This window comes from Sitophilus oryzae, unplaced genomic scaffold (genome assembly GCF_002938485.1).
Source record: "Sitophilus oryzae breed Bouriz unplaced genomic scaffold, Soryzae_2.0 scaffold_111_pilon_pilon, whole genome shotgun sequence".
Lineage (NCBI taxonomy): Eukaryota > Metazoa > Arthropoda > Insecta > Coleoptera > Curculionidae > Sitophilus > Sitophilus oryzae.
In genome coordinates, this window is record NW_022145749.1 from 5,947,890 (window position 1) to 5,969,108 (window position 21,219).

General features: G+C 30.5%; 1 protein-coding gene across 3 annotated transcripts in view; it reads left to right on the forward strand.

Annotated features, from left to right (window-relative positions):
• Positions 1-21,219, forward strand: part of LOC115884779 (TNF receptor-associated factor 4) — a 199,008-nt gene that overhangs the window by 169,033 nt on the left and 8,756 nt on the right. For all 3 annotated transcript variants that reach the window (XM_030903466.1, XM_030903473.1, XM_030903458.1), the window contains 2 exons: positions 16,493-16,597; positions 17,860-18,021. In XM_030903466.1, coding sequence (XP_030759326.1) covers positions 16,493-16,597; positions 17,860-18,021 — 267 coding nt within the window. The remainder of the gene's footprint in view (positions 1-16,492; positions 16,598-17,859; positions 18,022-21,219) is intronic.

A 21,219-nucleotide genomic window follows, 5' to 3' on the forward strand; every position in this document is an offset into this window, starting at 1 on the left:
CCCAAGAAAAGCCGAAATTATCCCCTTTGTTTTTATTAAATTCAGGCTGTCCCCTTGTAACTGCAAGTTAATATCATTAAATTTTTTAAACAAATCTGTCAAATACGCAATGTCTGCTTTGAATTTGATCAAGTTTTCTTTTAAATCTGGATCTCTACTTTCTAAGAACTCTAATATGGAATCGAAAACAGAGTAAAATCTCGTTAAGCATGCACCTTTCGACAACCAGCGTACTTCAGTATGTAAGAGCAGTCGTTGGAAGTCTTCATCATTTTCGTCGCACAATTGAGCAAATAAACGCGTATTCAATGCATTGCTTCTGATTTTGTTGACAGCTTTTATTACAAAATGAAGAGATTGGTTCAACCTGTCACTTAAATGTTTTGCCACAAGATGTTGTCGGTGGATTACGCAATGAATAGCTGTAAGTCCTGGTATAATTCTTTTGAGATGACTTATAAACCCACGATATCGCCCGACCATTGCAGGAGCTCCGTCTGTTGCCACTGAAATAATGTTTGTAAATGGGATCGATTTTTCCGTAAAAAAATTACTCAGGACATTAAATATTGATTCGCCTTTAGTGTCAGTCTCCAAAGTTCTGGCAAATAGCAATTCTTCGTGAATTTCTTCCTCAACAATAAATCGGACATATGCCAATAGTAATGCTTCATTACTGGGTAACGTTGACTCGTCCAGTTGTATAGAAAAATGAGTTTTTTGCAGATGATTGCACAAAAAGCTTTCGATATCAGAGCTCATTTCATCAATGCGTCTTTGTACAGTATTGTTACTTAATGGAATTCTTTTTAGTACGTCAAATGGAGATTTGTGCAAAACAGTTTTTAAAACCTCTTCAACAGCGGGTAAAATTAATTGTTCTCCGATAGTGTGCGGTTTTCCAGATTTTGCTATAAGTAATGAGATATTGTAAGATGCCCGCAAGCCATCATCGTTACTTTGAGATGTTGAAGCGAACATACTGTGCATGGTGGGTCTCTTTCCATATTTTTCTTTCAATGTTTGAAAATATTTTAAATCTTTACCTATTTTATCAGTATGACACCTTTTTAGATGATCTTCGAGCTTTGATGGTTTCATAGAGTCATTGCTCAAAACTTTGTTGCATAATAGGCACATGGGCAATTGTTTGTCTGCCTCTGATGGAACAAAACCATATTTCAAATAATCGATACTATATTGTCGACATTTTTTCTTTGCTGTAGCCATGTTTCGTGTCAGTTACCTTACCTGTAAAAAAAAAAAATGTTTTAGTAACCAAGTTTTTTTTCTGAATATAGGTATCACACCGCAGCCTTTGTCAGCACGCGGAAATAGAATTACGGCTTGTAAAGGGACCAACTAATAAACCGCTGAGACAAATACAAACGTTTTCACAAAACGGTATCAATTTTAAAGTACATAATTTACCACTAATTTTTAATAGTATAAATAAAAATTGGTGTACTCAGTATCGAATACTGATCATATTTGTGTAGGAAAAAATAAAAGTCGAAATCCCAAAATTGTCCATAAAAAACGATAACTAACATTTTATTAAATCAATGAGTTCACGCGCTCCGTGTATTTGCGTATTTTTTGTCTGCGGCTTCATTGTTAAAACGTGACAAACTGGCATCGAAGTCCAACCCCGCCCTTTTCCCGTCGCCCGCGCACCGCTCGCTCTTTCCGAAAAGGAATAGTTTTGATAAAATAGTTACTTCAAAACCAATTTAAAATGATTATGAAATTACTGTTTTATAAAATTAGTAGTTATTTGCAAGAAAAATTACAAAATTAATTGCTCTGCAATATTGCTTATTCGGCCTTTTTTAGAGAGGCAGTGTTTTCTCGTGAAAAACAATTGAATAAAACGTGCTGTGTTTGTCTTCAAATCGAAAGAGGACAATTAAAATATCTGTAAGTTACTAAGTTACCTATCTATACAGGCCGTTGTGATCAACCGACTAGTACACGTAAACAAAATACTTAAGTACTATAACAAAAAAGGTAGGTTACTTACTTTTCTCCGGCACTAGCAAACACAGATATAAATTTTCTCACAACTTTTTTTCCAAATTCCGCCTTTTTTTCGAAATTCCGGAAACAAATGAATGCGTTTGCCTTTGGCATCAAGTATTTATAGTGGTGATTAAGTTCATGTCTGAACAAGCATTAAGCATTGTCGGGCGGATAGCGCTTTGCAAGTCTGTACACGAAATTGTACGTAATATCGAATACGCAAGTTTGGACAAGTAACAGTCGCTTGCCTTATTAAAATATTATCTGCTTAGATAGGTACTTAAAACAATGTAGGTAGGCCCTTATAAAAACTATGCTTACATTTTTGCTCTTTACTATCAAAAGCAGATAAATTTTCGTGGACCCCCATTAACATCTTATGGACCCCCATTTTTTGTTCACGCCTACGTAGACCCCCAGCAAGTCTCCCGTGGACCCCTGGGGGTCCACCTGGACCACTTTGGGAATCACTGGTCTAGGTAAACCATCTAGCTCATTTGCTAGCTCAGAATTAGAATTATTAGTGTTAAGCAACTCGCATTTTCAGTGGAGAACATTGTCATATTTATTTCAAACCAATAATCAACGAGAATATTCGTATAATTTAACAAAATTACTCTAAATCTCTATAAATAATTACCAAAACATGTAAACAAAAACAGACGACACAAATTGTTGGTTAGGTTCAAAATTTCTTCTCTTGTCTTGTCTCGGATTTGGCTTTGCTACTGGGCAACAGCGTTGTTACAAGGGCAAAAATTTTTGTACTATAAATGGTGTCGAAATTGTACTTTTTTAAGTGGGATTGTACATTTTTGGTGCAAAAATGTGGGGTCATGTGATCTCTCTATTTACCCCATTTTTACCAAGTTTTGGTACGTAAGGTGCATCCACACTATCCTAAAAACAGCGGAATGGCGTATTGGCTTAACGACCTTGAATCGATTTCCTGCAATTCTATTGGCTGAAATTTTTGCCAGGTGAATTTGACAGATAAGATTTCTGACAGATGAATTTTTCAGCCAATAGAATTGCTGGAAATCGATTCAAGGTCGTTACGCCGTTACACCGCCGCCGATCCACTTTTTTTAGGATAATGTGGATGCACCCTCACAGAATTATACACCATATGCTGTCCTCCTTTCACGCAGTTGAGCAGCTCTGAACTGTTCAAGAACGCGATACTCTCCCTCCATTCAATTGAGTCATAAAGTTCAGAACTGGTTCCGCGCCATATGGAGGCACCAGGCTATCTCGCACAGCTCCTTTCAGAACCGTTCTGAGCAACCCAGGGCGTAAAGCTCTGGAACTTGAAATTCGCAAATGGAGGACAGCAATACAGAAACTACAAAGAGCTTTGAGTAGCATTGGTTAAATGGGAACTCACAATAGATCTCTAAGGTCGCAGTGATTAGTCCCCCTCCTACTCACCGCATGGATATCAAACTTACGTTTGACATCCGTGCGGCTTGAACCATGCTTGAACAGCATTTCAAGTGATGTATAATTCTGGGCCTCTGCTCCTAGCGACCTGCATTTCAAATCCACGCATCGCGTATCACCGTTCGTCTAAAAATTTGTACGTGGGTTTAAGTTTGGGTTAGTTTGTGTTTGAGAAGTAAGAATTGTACATTTTTTCTTGCAATTGTACCTATGTACTCCTTGACTATCAAATGTACCCAAAATAGTACAATTGTACCTATTGTAACAACACTGCTGGGCAATTGCCAGAATTTCTTCTCTTCTTAAATAAAATTTAAGGGGCGTTAACATATTAGGCATTTACATAAAAGTGTGTATTTAGGGTGGTATTCCATAAAATTTGCAGGCTACTGTGGTAACAGAGAATATACCATATACCTACAGAAATAAATTGAAAATAATATATTAAAAAAACATTATATGTCACTTTTTCAAACATGTCCTTCAAATCCTTCAATTTAATACCTGTTAGTAAGAAGTTTTACTTCAAATATGCGCACATAGTGCACACACTGTTTTTTTCTTTGCCGTTTTTTAAATAAATCCAAAATTGCCGAGTTGGTTTACCTTCAACATTTGAAAACAAATGCTAATATTGATTTTTCTGTTTTTTAACTGTTTTCCTCTAATTTTAGTCTACTACGTATTATGATCCCATATTAAGAAGATATTATACGTTGTTTAACTGAAAGTTTAACATTTTGAAAAAATACAAAATTTTCTTCATAAACGTGTTCCTGGGATCGAAAGATATCACCTATAAAAATAATTGCAATTCTTTAAGAGATTCACCATGTATATAAATTATTAACTTAATACAATTTCTTTTCCAGATTATTGGTACATATTTAAAGTGTTGGTATTAGTTGGAAATCAATATTATTTAATGTAAAGATGTAGTAAGCAAATAGAGAAACAAAATGAAAATAAATATTAGCCAAAAACCCTTTTAGTTTCGTGCACTCAAAAGGAGACATCAAAAACTGTTAAGGAAGGTATAATGCAACAAGCGTCCTCATTTTGTTGTTCCAAAAATCTTATCTGAAGTTTATATCGTAATGTCAATAATTTAAGGTATTAAAGGATTTAACGACTCGGTATGAATACTTGAGCCTGCCTGATTTTAACAGGCATGGCATTGTAAACGGTCTCGGGAAATTTAGAGTTGTAAACGATACATACTGGGTCCTGTCATACTTTTTATTTATTATAAATACAGATAAATAGAAGAGAATTTATATTTAAATAAAAAGAGTTATTCCAGAGCTAAATACGATTATTGCAAGCAAAGAACAAAATTAATTTCAAAATGAACTTCTGTTTATCAAACTATGAACCCTTTTTAATTATTAGTAATAAAACTAAATAATGCTTGTGCGCCTTCATATGTTTTGTTATGTCTACCTTGTAGTAACTATATCTTTCTTCAAGTAAATATTTAGACTAAAGGTGTCTTCATTATGATCCTTCATCTGCCAACACCTTTTAACGTGGTTCCATTTTTAATTATGTATACACTTATCATTCACACTACATTCAGACATTCAGAATGATTTTATATACATGAAAATACACTCACCCGACAATAAATTGCAGAGAAAAATAATCTTCAGTTATATTGACAGCCTTATAACGTGTCTCCGAATACTATGCTGAACAATTGATCATTGTACAAGTACAATCCCGAGAATCTAAATAATAACCGTTGTCAGGAAATATATTGTATTTTTTTTTTGAAATGGTTGTATTTTTCCAAATCCTTACCGACATTTTGATCTGCAGTAAGTATTTTACACTTTGACTAATACTAATTTCAGTCTCGACTTACGAGTATTTCCGAACAATAATGTATTGTTTTATTAGGAGTAAAAATTATACTTTTTTTGATGATGCTGTACCTTTGAGGACCATCGTAAAGCTATTCCGACGTTACAAGGAAGCACAAAAAGTACAAATTTATTCCTAATAGAACATACATACTATTTTTTTTTAAACATTACAAATCATTTTTAATCAATTTCAAACATTGCAAATAATATAAACAGTAATCGAGCAACAATTTGTACACTCGTTGAATTTGACACTTAATATCAGTTTAATAATATATTTTTGTACTTTTGTGCTTAGGCGTAACAGTGCTTTACTTTTATACCTAAGCGTTAAAATGACAAAAATTAATACTTTTGAGACGTTTGAAAAAAAAATCCTTTTGATCTGAAGCGAGCGATTCTTTTGCGAAATATATTGGTGACCGATGTGGAAAAATGCCAAACGCACTCTAGAATTATTAATGTTATCGATAACGGGCAGAGTAATAAAGATTTAGCCATTTAGGATAGGACTTTAATTGGAAATAAGTCCTAGTCATTTAGAAATCCGATTTAAATATTGTTTTGAATTAAAATAAAAAAAAATCTGATTTAAATCAAATAAATCTGATTTTTTTTATTTTTAAAAAAAATCATGATTTTTTTCAACCCTGGTTAAGAATAACCATGAGATAGGAATAAATGGAGAATTAAGATTCTCCTTTCATAATTTTATAAGAATGTTTAGTAACCAATTTGAAAACTTGGTACTGAAACCAACGATTGGCTGTAACCTTAAGGACTGTAACCTCATTATATTGTTTCGAAAAATAATAAAATAAATATATTTTTATCGAAATATACTTCTGCAGTGGAACTTCTCTAAGTCGAATCTTCAAAGGACCGAAAATAGTCTTTGAGTTATATACAGGTATGTCCTCCGATGGTCTTTATAAGAGTATATACAGGGTTGTTCACCACATACGACGCGGAGTAAGTAGTAAGAGTAGCTAAACTATTTAATTTTTACAAATTATAAGTTTTGGGTTCGTTGAAGGACTATCAGAGCTACAATTTAAAAATATTTTTACAAGATACAGAGTGTACCAAATAAATAAAAAATATCAAAGTTGTATTTTTTTAAATGAAACACTCTGTATATTATTACATTTTTAGTTTCTACGATTAAAATAAAGGTAAACTTGATTAAGGCTTACCGCATTTTAATCTTACCGTTTCTGAAATATTTAGGTTTTTGTCAAAATACAGTAATAATTATAATGCTTTATTTCTCTAGGCGTATTTAAGTTTTTAAAACCAAATATTGTATTGAAGTATTTCTATCCACTAAATTTTGTGTTGCAATCATAAAAATTGTACTATCTTATACGGGGTGTCTAAAAATTTATTTTAAATAATAACTAGTTTTAAACGGCAATAACTTCTATAATTTAAATGGAACACCCTGTATATTTTATGAGAATCAGATGCACAATTTAATTGTCTATCAAATTATATTATATCATTTTTTACCTATATCTTCAGGTTTTCGTAGAAAATGCATTTTCTTATAATTTAGGTCTGAATTATAAATATACCCATGGAATATTGACATTTTAGATTATTTTTAAAGATGTAACAAAGTTTTAAAGGGTACAGATACCAATATTGTCGATATAGTTCGTTTATGTCATTAAAAAATTAAAAAAAATATTTAAATATTTGTAGAAAGGACCAATTAATATGATTCCAGTATTCAAACTACATTAATGGACTGCTTGCATTGATTAATAATAATTGCTCCAAATACTAAAAACTGAATTTTGTATGTGTATTAGAGAGTGTGGTAAAAAGTAACACCTTAAAAAATTTTATTTCATTTTTTGACGAATTATTTATAACAACGAATATGTTCATTTTCATAACTTATTATTATATTGATTTCGGATTCCAAATCCCCATTTATTTAGAATGATTTATTAACTAACACAATTAAATATGTAATTAATTAATATTTGGGCGGAAATACTGGTGGTATATTTAATTAAAGGTACAGTCTTTTATAAAGATTTAAATAGTTTTATTTTTGTATACAAATAGGCTGGTAATATTATCATTTTTAGCTCCTGTACATTTTGTACATTTGTTGTTTTAAAAACAATCTAAAATGTCAATATTCCATGGGTATATTGATAAATGAGGTCTTAATTATTAGAAAACGCATTTTCTACGGAAACTTGAAGAGATAGGTAAAAAATGGTATAATACAATTTGATGGACAATTAAATTGTCCATTTGATTCTCCTAAAATATACAGGATGTTCCATTCAAATTAAACAAGTTATTGCCGTTTAAAGCTAGAAATTATTTAAAATAAATTTTTAGACACTCTGTATGAAGTAGTATTACTTTTATTATTGCAACGCAATAACTAATTAATAATTAAACTTCAGTAAATATTTAGTATTAAAAACTTTGATACCCTTGGAGAAATGAAGCCTTGAAATTTTTACTGCAATTGAAAATATTTCAAAAACGGTAGGGTTTAAGGGTGATAAACCTTAATCAAATTTACTTTTATTTTAATCGTAGAAACTAAAAATGTAATAATATACTGGGTGTTTCATTTAAAAAAATACAACTTTGATATTTTTTATTGATTTGGGACACTCTGTATGTTGTAAAAATATTTTTAAATTGTAGCTCTAATAGTCTTTCAACCAACCCAAAACTTACAATTTGTAAAAATCTAATCGTTTAGCTACAATACTCCGTGTCGTATGTGGTGAACAACCCTATATATATTTTTTTTTATTATTGATATTATGAGAAAAATGCATTCTTCTTAAAAACATTTTGCTTGGTTAAGGCTTGGTTAAGGGTGGCTGCAACGACGTCCCGTAATCCTGCTGTTAAAACAAAACAATTAGTTTTATATATAAAAACCAGCTGGTATGTTTTAACCGCAGGATTACGGGACGTCGTTGCAGCCAGCTTAAAATGGTTAATTCCGTTTATGAAAATACGGTTGAATTTTTTCCTTAAAATCAAAAGGCGTTTTTATGGTTATATCATTTCAATTTCATTCTCTGATAGATAGTTATTAATAAATTTGATTAACGTCATATTCTTTGCTGTTGTTAATGTATTATATATTAATTTTATACTTCTTTAACATTTTAAAACAGCAAAAAGATTTAATTAAAATTAGATGAATATCTATATGAAACTATATTGTTAGCAAATGTGAGCTTTTACTAATAATTGTTAACATTCATGGATTTCTGGCTTTTACTGTAAGATATCCATACAGTAAAATATTTTACCAAAATCGAAATACCATTTAAAAAGTCATAGAGCTATCAACCTGATTAAAATTTTATCAGTTTTTTTTTAGATTTAAATTTAGGAGAAGAATGATGAATTTGATTGACATTAAAATAAACATGTAACAACTAATTCTAATATGTTATAATATTCTACATTCTACATAATCGATTATTGTCTGAATTCTAATAGATATCTAAATGTTCTCCTTTCTCATTATTCTAATGTATTATTAATATTTCTTATATGGAATTTGACAAACATTGTGTCCTAGATTATTAAACTCTTTCTATGTTCTAGTTAAGTGTAGAGTAGGTATAATTATTATTTATCTATAGAAAAATAAAAATAAGTTCAATTCCAAGTGTTCAATGTAAATCGGTTCAGAAGTAATTTATTTTAAAACAGCACAGGATAAAGGTAATTAATTGAAAAACAGATAAATGAAAATGTCAACATATTCATTCTTAAACTAATAAGAATGGAATCTTAACAATCCAGTTATCTATTATTTTGATTTTAAACGGATTTCAAAATAACCGTAGTAACCTTTGTATTAATTACTAGCGTGTACCCGCGACTTCGTTGGCGTCGAATTAATCATTTGTAATGGTGATGATAAAGCAAAGCAAGAATTTCTATTAACATACAAACTGGATAAAATGTTCTCACATTTGTGTCAGCATGAGAAAAAACAATATGGCGATATTATTATATAACCTGGTAATATTTGAGGGGTTGTTTTATCTCGTTGGAATTTGACTTTCGAAAAATCCGTTTGCCAAAAATAAGCTTTTTACGTCAAGCAGTTTAAGCAGAATCGTGGTTAATCTATTACCCAACTTTTTGGAACACCCTGTATGATTTTTTTAAAAAATTTCAAAATATGTAAAAAAATAAATTATGCGTGTCCAAGCGTTTTCCCCAAAGACTAACCGTTTTTTAAATAACAAATATTGTAATATTTGAGGGGCGTTTTTACCCTCTTGGAATTTGAGATTCGAAAAACCCCTCCTTATCGAAACCTCTACACCCCACAAGTCAATCAATCCATTTGCCAAAAATCAGCTTTAAACGTCAAGCAGTTTAAGCAAAATCATAATATCAAAAATAAAAAAATGATATGTATATAAATATATACTGTATAAATTTTTAAAAAATCTTAAAATATGTAAAACTACAAAATAAAATATACGTGTTTAAGAGTTTTTCCGAAAAACTCACCGGTTTTTAAATAAAAAATATTCTAATATTTGAGGGGTGGTTTCACCCCCTTAGAATTCGAGTTTCGAAAAATCCCTTCTTATCGAACCTCTACACACTAAAGTCAATCCGTTTTCCAAAAATCAGCTTTCCACGTCAAGCGCTTAAAGCAGGATCGTGATTAATCAATGACAAGATTTTTCGAAACACCCTGTATACATTTTTAAACAATCTCAAAATATGTAAAAAACAAAATAAAACATAAGTGTTTAAGCGTTTTTTTCGGAAACTTGACCGTTTTTTAAATAAAAAATATTGTAATATTTGAGGGGTGGTTTCACCCCCTTGGAACTGGAATTTCGAAAAATCCCTTCTTATCGAACCTCTACACCCTAGAATCAACCTTATGCCAAAATTGAGCTTCTTATGTTGAGTGGTTTGAGTAGGATCGTAATTAATCAGTGAGTCAGTCACTTCAAGATTTTATATATTAGTATAAAATTTAATATTGCTTTGGTTTTTATCTGGCATACTTATCGTTAATTATATAACCTGCTGTTTTGGGGTTAACAGAAAGCATATACCAATAAGTTCGGCAAATAACCTAGAAAATTAGATACACGCGACAAACTTGAATAGCGTTTCGCATTTATCACGGAATATTTACAACCTCAATCCCAATTTCTTTTAAAAGGAGTCGTTTCGTCTGTCAGCCGATTGGTCACGAGGCAGCTTTGTTTGTAGACCTTTTTAAATTGTCCAAAATGCAGTTTATCCGTTAAGATTTCACGGTTTTTTCGCCTATATTTTTTGGGTATACCTACCTGAATTAAAACTGCTGTCAATTTAAAGAAAGACATAATTGGATGGTCAAGCTTTTGGCCATTTTGTAGGTAGTTGTGTTAAAAACATCTATTGTGATTTTAACAAAAGCACCAAAAATATCACAGAAGCATTATTCACTATTTTTATCTCAGTATAACCAAACTCCAAAAGCTTAATCTACATAAATATTAGTTTATATTTAATTTAATTTACTAATCTAATGTATGGTTTTAGAGTTGTACTACTAATTTATTGGTAGCAAGAAATAAAGAGAGGTTAGAATCTATTTTTTTAATATCTGTGACGTGAAAATATTTAAGTGTACCTCCTTTTACAGTTTTAAGTAAAACACGTTATTGTTCTAATTCATTTTTACTACCACATTAAAACTTGGCGGTTGCATTAACTTGAACTACACCAACAGCAATTTTGTGGTCGCTCTAGTATTACGTTCATTCCGCAGTTCAGCCGTACGTACGTATTGGAACATGATAATCATTGGATGGCTATGAAACACTACTTCCTAGAAGTGCTTTTCCCCCGCTGAGTTTAACAACCTCGCTAATGGTAACAATCAGACAAGTCAAGAATGAATATTACACACTGTTGCAGCTTCTAGAGCAGAAATAAGACGAAAATTATATAATGGGAGTTATTGATAATGAGAACAAGTAACGTTCAGACATTATTTTCTTTTTGTTATTAATGGATATTAAAATAATTGTGTCTTTAAAATTCTATATACATTTTTAGTACTAGTCTATTTACTAATTTAGTGTAAGATTCTCGTATTGAAGTTTCAAATACACAGGGTGTGAAAAAATCCGGGAAAGTGATTGATTATTTATTGAGAAATAGAGGGAGTTTATTAGGAAAAGGCAGGAACAGTAAAAATTGCTAAAATAAACATACAGGGTGAAACTTAAATAGATGCAAATATTTTCAGGGTTGATAGATCTCGATAAATGGAATATATTTTTTTCCATAGCAACTGTTAAAAGTGCCTTATATCTATCAAAAATAGTAGATAAAATAGCACTTTAACAGCAAGGGTAGATTAAATGGAAAGGTTAAACACTTTATTTTTTCTCGCACGTTTTTAATTGCTTCCATTTTTGAAAATTTTTGTATTCCTTTTCATAAGTTATTCGGGATTTAAATGGAAGTAGTTTAGATATGGCGTTTGTCGCCTCAGCCTGAATATCTGTTGGAAATTTACTTATTTCGTTTTGAGCCATTTCTGGCTCCAATTCAATAAGCAATTAAAAAAAAGAGAATTAAAAAATATTGACTCAAAACTGACAACTAAAGAGACAGCTTTATTTATTTGTCAAATTACATAGAAACCAACGCCAACCCAGCACAATATTTTTTCAACTCGTAATAAAGTCCTTGAAATAATAATTTCTGAATATTTTTTAAACGATAAAATTGCATTATCGTCTGCCGAAATTAATTCACTCGCGATTTCATCGCTCGTGAATTAATCTTTTCGGTCAACGATAAAATACCATTTTAACGTCTTGTATAAAAAATAACTATCTTTACCGTTTTTGAAATAAGTTTATAATAGCCGAGTTATTTTTATTTACTTTACTACGCTGAAGTTAAAAACTATGTATGTATATAATATGAGTCAAACTAGAGTAGATAAAGTAATAATGGTGCGTTCCATTAACCAAGTATTCTTCTAAAAGTATTTTAATGCCTTTAGCGGTTGTCCGCATGACAGAACTCTTTTTCTCGGTATTTTACATAATTCCACATTCATAAAACGTTCAATCCGTCTACGCCTTGTTCTCTCTCATGATTCAATCGAACAAGTTTTAAAAATAAATGACTCTACCGTTTAATATATCTGAATAATCTGACCGTTAATAATTGATGTTAACGTGAAAATGCAAATGAAATAACTTGTTTTATTCGTACAAATATAGGGCGCACTTAGAAACGCATAAAGGATGCATTATTTTACAAAATTATGAATATATATGCAAATGTGGTGCAACAGGATTTCTCAAAAGAGGGTTCCAAGTCGCTGGAGGTGTGGTAGTTTATAATATAGGGTTTGTGTGTGTGAAGAGATTTATGTAAACTTATTTGATGTTAATTATTTTGAGGGGAATTTTAAGATCCTTCCCGAAATCAAAAAAAATCCGATAAGGTAAACTGGTGATTATTATTAACTTTTCTAACAATATAATAGAAGTTATGATATAAACACATTATGACACTTAAAACGGACATCATGAGGAAACTGCAGGTCGCACAACGCTCAATGGAACGAAATATGCTGGGAATAACCAAAAGAGACATAACCAAAAAAAACCAAAGTAGATAAAATCAGGACCATTTAAGAATTATATTAATTATATGTTGTGTGTAATACATTCTGTAATTATACACTGCATTCCCCAACTAATAGAATCAAATCAATTCTCTCTGATGTAGGATAAGTTTGCATTTTCGGCAAATTTCTGAGAATTTTTTTTGTTTTATCTGACACAAAATGATAACTAGTTGTTAAAGATGGACTAATTAGACAGCTATGTTGAAGTAACGTCAGACATATATCACAACCCCCTAAATTTTATCAAATAATAAAGATCTCTCTACTTAGTCTAGAGAATCTTTATTTGAGGGGTAGGCAATCTTAATAGTATTTTGAAGAGACATGAATTCTCCATTGAATATCGGAATAATATACTGGGTGTTCCATTTAAAATAAAAGAGTAACATGCTTTTAAAGCTGACCAATTTTGTTTCACCCTATATAACTTTTTGGATCAAGTTTTAATTTGATTTAAAGTACAATAGTTAATTGAACTACATATTAGGCTATACCTATAAATTCCAATTTAGGTAGCTTTTATTGTAATTTAAAATTGTGTTCTTTATTTTCAGAAAATGTTAAATATGTCAAAAACCTTACATTTTAGTCATATACTTCTCTTATAAAACTCACCTTTATTTTTTTCCCAGAAACCGAAAATCAATTAATATATAGGGTGTTCGATTACAAAAAAAAACAACTTTGATATGTAACTTTTTTGGGGGACTGTTGAGAACTCTCTATATTTTTAAAAAGTGCTCTGAATTAACTTACATATGCTCACAAAATTTCATTTCAATATAAACTGTCGTTCTCCTTTGAGCCTCCGCGGCGTATGAGAGGAGCCACCCTGTATAATTGGTTTTGGCGATTTTCTGCTTGGACTCATGTGCCAATTTGTATAGGTGCAAATTTATACTGCTTTTTTTATTATATTTAATTTTGAGTTATATTTTCTCTAAGCTTAAAAAATCACGAAGAAAACAATTTTCGCTGCGTATTTCATTTTATGTTTCCTACAATGTATACAAGATAAAAGCAATACACGGTAGGAAATAAAAACTTAAGATAGAACATTCTTTGTCTTTGTCACTGAATTGTCAAAACAGATGCATATAAAAACGCAATCTTAATAGCTGCCTTATCGAATTAAGTACAGTAATTGACTTCACTAACCGGACTGAATAATGAGTACTGGGAAGCGAATGAAAAATCACATCCGGTACTAATAGACCGGTTCATTATCTGACGCATTTTATCTACGGCCGGGGCCCAACATATAAAACGGTTTAAAGTCGGCAAAGTTGATAATTTTAACAATCGAAGAAAGCTGTTTTCGGTTTGATTGCAATGAGTTAACAAGTATGCGTTTCTTTAGAATTGTTACAAAACTGATGCACTCCATAAAATTGTATAGTTTGTCTAGCTAAAGATATTAATGACGTTAGTAACAGTTGCCTGTTATTCTAAATTCTATTTCTGATTCAATTCGTTGGTGTAATCGTCAAAATAATTTTTCAGTTTTTAGCCTACACGTACGGTGGGCCCATTTTATTTAAATTATGAAAAGAACCGTGTATATACATATACATGTATAGTCTGTCCAACAACAAAATTCTTGATAGTGATAGATGTGCCTGTCATTTTAATTTCAAAGCAGTTTATTTTATTTTACAAAGGAATAAGTTGGTACAATTGTAACACTTAGCAGGAAATTAATATATTTAAAATTTGAGTGACAAATGATTAATTTCAAAATATGAAAAAAAACTGTATGAAACTGAAAAAATCTAATCGAGTTATTTTATTTTAAATAACAGTATGTGTTAATACAAAACAAACAAGGGTGTATTTTAAACAAAACACCACATACAAAAATATATAAATAAGAACTATTTCTTACTTTAAAGCTCAAGCCAAACCAAACTTTTTGCATTTATTATTACATTTGTCAATATAACTTATGTACAAATAAAAAAAATAATATTGCAAAGGAATAAATAAAACACAACATAAATAAAACAAAATATTTTATTAATAACAACACTTACAGACATTTATACCTTAAAAGTTAGTTAGTTAACTTTAATTTGTACCAACCTTGATTTCATGCATATTTTCATCGATAGGTTTGTAGCTTCTGAATAACGGTCTAGGTAAAGCATCTAGCTCATTTACCAGCTCAGAATTAGAATTTAGAGTTAGTAACTCGCATTTTCACTGAAGGACACTGTCAAATTTATTTCAAACCAATAATGAACGAGAATATTTGTATAATTTAATAAAATTACTGCAAATCACTATAAATTAGGAATTGCTTGTAAGTGAGCTGTAATTTATGTATTATTAATCCGGTAAATGATGGAGATAAACAATTGTGATTGATTAACATTTTATTTTAAGATGAAACTTTTGTTAACAACATTCTGAGAATTCGAATAATGAATTGAATAATGACAAGACAAGTGACATCTGTCTAAAAAACAGCGATTTAGAGTGACAGTTGGGTTATGTAAAATTTAGAGTGAAAATTTTGATTCTGCAAAAGAAATGCATATTCTATGAATTTACTGGTTGCCTAACGAATTAACAGTAATTTAAAAATAATTCCCCAATATGAACAATGAACAAAACATTTAAATATAAACAGACCACACAAAACAAATTGTTGATTAGTAGGATTTAGTTGTAGTCAGAGATATAGATGTAGTAGTATTTTGGTTTAATGGTCACAGCTATTCGGCCGGGTAATAGAATTTCGTTTTTAATAAAAATTAAAAAAATATTATAAAATTATAAAGCTAGAATAGTATACGGTTTTATACCTATTACTCTAATTTTTTTTATCTATATCAGTTTATAAAAAGCATCCATAAAAAATATATATCATTCGAATCCTTCAATTTAATAGCTGCTAGTAAGAAGTTTCACTTCAAATCTGCGCACATAGTGCACACACAATTTTTTTTAACAAGTTTCGGCTGTAGTCTGTCTAAATACCCTCTTCTCTTACTGGGCACACTTACTTATCAACATCTACACTAATAATTATCTTAAATATTTGTTAGGGGGTGAAAAATTAAGATATTGTTATTTAGATATAATTACGATAATTACACCATAAATATTTCATTTATGTTCTTCTACTCCCATTTGCTATTCTTTATTCCTGCACTAAAAATATATATTTTTGGATGCCTAATTTGATTAGCTATGTACCGTATGATCGAAAAAAAAAAACAGCGTTAGCGATGGCTATGAAATGAAGATCGCTGTAAATTTATATGGGAAATGTCATCGATCTTCATTTTCCAGCCAACTGAACGCCCTTTTTTTAGATCATACGGTATTAAAAACAGTTATTTCGATAATAAAATACATATTTATTTTGAGCTTAGTTTTTTATTATAATATGTAAGAAAATGGCTATACCTTTTTTCAAGACACATATGCTAGACGTTTCCTAAATTTATTGTTTTCATTTTTGTTGCAGATTTATTCTGATCCTGAGTCGGAGAAGGCTATTATGAGTTCAGTAGTGTACTGCATTCATCACAAAGAAGGATGCAAATGGTCAGACGAATTAAGGAAATTAAAGGTAGGCATTCACATTCATATATTGACTTATATAAAATCAACGTGAAAAAAAGTTCGAGGACAATGTTGACATATAAATATTTTTTATGAGATTGCATAAAGTGGTTAGAAGATCGGGTTGTGTACAAAGAATGTCATTGCGGAAAAAGAAAAACTATATATTAGACAGTTAAAGCACGGCCAAAGACGTAGCCGTAAACGTATCGTTTGACAATACGCTTGCGCAATGAGAAATTCACTTGCGTTTACGGATACTACGTATCTTTACGTGCCTTTACGTACGTACAAAACGCAAACGTATCGAAGGAGTTTCGATTTTCATCCGAATGATGCCGAACGTACAAATTCACAAACAACTCGTTTCAACAACTGGCTAGTAATGTAATTATTTCATAAATTTTGTGTACAAATTATAAAATATGTTATTACAATAAATTAGTATGAAAATATTAAGCATCATAATAAACTAATTTTGGAATCTATTTAATTAAATGCTAGTTCTTAGCCAAAATCCATATGGATGAATAATGATGGAATCTAATAACTAATCATAAAACTGTGTCTGTTTTCCAATATTTTTTATTACTAAGAGCATTTTAAGTTGTAAGGACTACTTTCTGTAATAAAATAATTTCCATTTATAATTTTCTTCATTTCTCGATATTACTTTTATAAATTTAATGTGGAATCAGTGGAATAATAGATATCCATTTTCAGTTTTAAAATTAAATAAATTGTTTCACATAATAATTTAGACTTACAAATGTACCATTTGCTTTACGTACGTCAAAATACTTGCTTTAACTCTTGATTACACGACAACGCAACGGCATACGTAACGTAGGTATCTGCGTTACGTGTCGAGAGATACGTATACGTATTGTGCCTTACTTTAACTGTGTATTATTTGAAATCGGAAGAAAATGATCTGAGGATGAAAACGCCTTAACTGCAATTGAGATGCAAGTGTGTCACTAAAAAAATTAAGGCTTTTTCCAACAAAATAAGAAGCAAAACACTTTATTTTGCTTTATTATTGGAATTATAATGAAATATAGTTTTACGTTAAGTGTCAATCTAACCGTTATATTAATATAAAAATGCAAATTTACAAATTTTACCAAAAGTAATATTAACTTAATCAACGCATCAAATAAGCGGCTTTCCTTTGTATATGACAAAATTATTAGTAAAAATTAATAGTTTAAATTAAAAAAAGTACCAAGACTTTTATATTTTTAATTATATATTTCTTTATTTTAGGGCCACCTGAACACTTGTAAACATGACGCAATTCCATGTACCAGCAAGTGTGGAGCTCAGATTCCGAGAGTTCTAATGGAGGATCATCTAAAATACACGTGTCCTCAACGAAGAACCAGGTGTGAATTTTGCAATAAGGAATTTACTGGCCATACATTAGAGGTAAGTTCAAATAAAAATATTTAATATAACAAAATAAATATTTATTTTTAAAACTTTACTGATAGAAGCTTGTTTGTTAGCCTGATATTTATCCAGTACCTACTCATATATTGAGTTAAATGTATTGCGTCAATTAATAGTTCTCTATGAAAAGTTAAATTTTGCAGAAAAAAAATTGGGGTTCGTGATGCAAACTTTTAATAATTTCACTCAAAATGAGTTATTTGGGTCATAAATGACCTAAATACAAAATATTTTTATAGTGTCTGTCTGTCTGTCTGTCCGTCTGTCCGTCTGTCTGTCCGTCTTACACGATAACTCAAAAACCGCTAAGCCGATTTTAACCAAATTTGGCACAAAAATACTGTGACACCCGAGAATCTGGCCATTAGTTTTGGTGGGGGTGGGGGGTTGGTAAGGGGATATGGGAGGGGGTTAAAAATTTTAAAAAATCGTAACTCCAAAATTACAGTAGCTAGCGAAACGCGGTTTTCAATTTAAGATTAGGAATAATATTTGCACAAAATTTGTAATAACATCAAAATCAGTCAAAGTCGCAGTTTTTGAGATAAAAAAAAATATCAAGTATGGGCGACTGTACGTGCCTCCCGGCGCCAATTTTTTTAATTCGTATGTCTTTCATGTATCGAGATGGTATCATTCAAGTTTTTTGTCTTTAATTATTACTCAGTATAGGTTTATACTTTCTTTGAAAATCAAGCCCGTGATAGTAGTATATTATTTAAACAATGATTTATAATACCTTTTCATTTTAATTTAGTCAGGGATCATGTAACATATAACAAATAATTTTATGAGTAGGCTAAAAACCATACATTTTGTCATCTAGTTATAGTGTTTTTGAATAAGTTCCCAACATGTATAAACATGAATTTCATAATGCCATCTCGATAGGTGGGGTAGTTATTCATACTTTGCATCACTGGAGTCTAATGTTTGTAAAACTATTAATTGATTCAATAAATTTAACTGGATATACAGGGTGAGTCTTAAATAAGTGCAAATGTTTTTAGGGGTCGTATATTTCGACCCCCCCCCCCCACAAACACGATTATGAGTTTTTTTTCGCGAAAAAATAAATTTCAAAATTTTGAATTTTTGGAAAATTTTTAGATTTTTTTTAGTTTTTAGTAAAAAAATATAATTTCTTGATAATATGGCAACATAGGTAGTAGATTAAATTTATAAGAAAGAAAATCCACAAAAGATCCAGTGGTTCTCAAAATTAAAGCAAAAAATTATTTTTTTTGGAAATTTTCAAAGTAAAATAACTCGGTTATTTTGGATTTATTTGAAAAGCGTAAAACGTGGACTTATTTAAGACTCTCCCTGTATATTTGGCTTACAAACGAACTGCCATCAGATATTTTTAGTTCCACCACGAGAATCAGCTTCTGTTAAAAATGACAATTTTTTTATCTAGATGGCTGAAAATTATGTACAGTGTGGGTCAAATTCGACGCTTTTAAATGGAAACACCCTTTTCTATAGGAGATAGACGAAAACTAATATTGGTGTCTGGAGCTCAATTTTCATCAAAAACATGATGGTGAAAACCGCACATCAATATCTGTTACCGTTTCGGAGTTACGGGTGTTTTTCAAAAATGTGCATTTTTAACAAATGCTGTAACTTTTTTGCTATGGAAAATTTTGTATTTCTATGAAAACATTTCCAAAGCACCTTTTTACGTAGAACTTAATGGTTAAAGTATATTTTTTTTAAAATTAATAATTTAAGAGTTATCAAGAGAAAAAATGATTTTTTATTTGGGACACCCTCTATATATTTAATTAACCGAAAATAATTTAAAATTACTTTTCCAAAAATATAGCACACTTGATATTTTATTATAATCGCCTTCGAAATATAGAATTTTTAAAAGTTCGCCACTTTTAACTAGTAGGCTTTGGACCCCTTATTGATGATATTCCCTTAATGGAACTTGAAAACATATTTTTCCAGCAAAACAACGCACCGCCTCTGAACGTTGAAGTTATCAGCAAATTTTTGCAGCCAATTTCAAGAATAATTGGATAGCTAACCAAGATCTCAGCCGTTGGCCGTCGACGCCACCTGACTTAGTGCCCATAGATCTAATTCTATGGATATATTTGCGAAAGAATAAAGGTTCCTTATTCTTCCGTATAATCTAGACAAAAATTAAAAATACTTAGCAGTTATAAGAGGGTATCTTTCACCCCCACTAAGTTTATGAATTCTGCGAGAAATTTTCAAAAACTGCCCCGTCTGTCCATAACAGAAGACTGTCGATATGTCGAACACCTGTAGCAAAATCTCATGTCTTGGTTTGCTATTTATTTTTATTGTTATTAGATATAGTTTAAATGTGTTGATGTGGGTTAAATATATTTTAAATTGTTATAAAATTCTGCATCTCTCATAGCAAATATTATTTTCGTTTTAATTGATGCTCACAGCTAGATTTTTTTTGCATTACAGCCTGTGCCGTTCAAAGCCTACTTATTTAAAGCGGGCGAATTTTTATATACTCTATATCTCGAAGAGGAATCGAGCAAAATATCAAGTATGTTATATTTTTGAAAAGGTAATTTTAAATTCTTTTCAATAAATTAAAAATATACAGGGTGTCCCATATAAAAAATCAAATTTTCTGTTGATAATTCTTAAATTATTAATTTAAAAAAAAATATACTTAAACCATTAAATTCTACGTAAAAAGGTGCTTTGGAAATGTTTTCATAAAAATACAAAATTTTCCATAGCAAAAAAGTTACAGCGATTTGTTAAAAATGCATATTTTTGAAAAACACCCCGTAACTTCGAAACGGTAACAGATATCGATATGCCATCATGTTTTTGACAAAAATTGAGCTCCAGACACCGATATTAGTTTTTGTCTATCTCCTATAGAAAAGGGTGTTTCTTTTGAAACACCCTTTTCTATAGGAACACCCTTTTCTATAAGAAATAACTTTTTCAAATAAAATTTTTCAAAATTATACCAGAAACCTCATTTTTACACATTCATTACTTTAAATATCCTGAAAGCAACATGCTAATTTTTCTTGACGTATACAGGGTCCGGCAATAGTGCGTCGGGCATCTGTAGATCATAGAAAAAAATTGGGAATTTTATTTAAATGTAAACCTAAAGTATGTATGAGGATGTATTTCAGGAAAATATTTTAACTT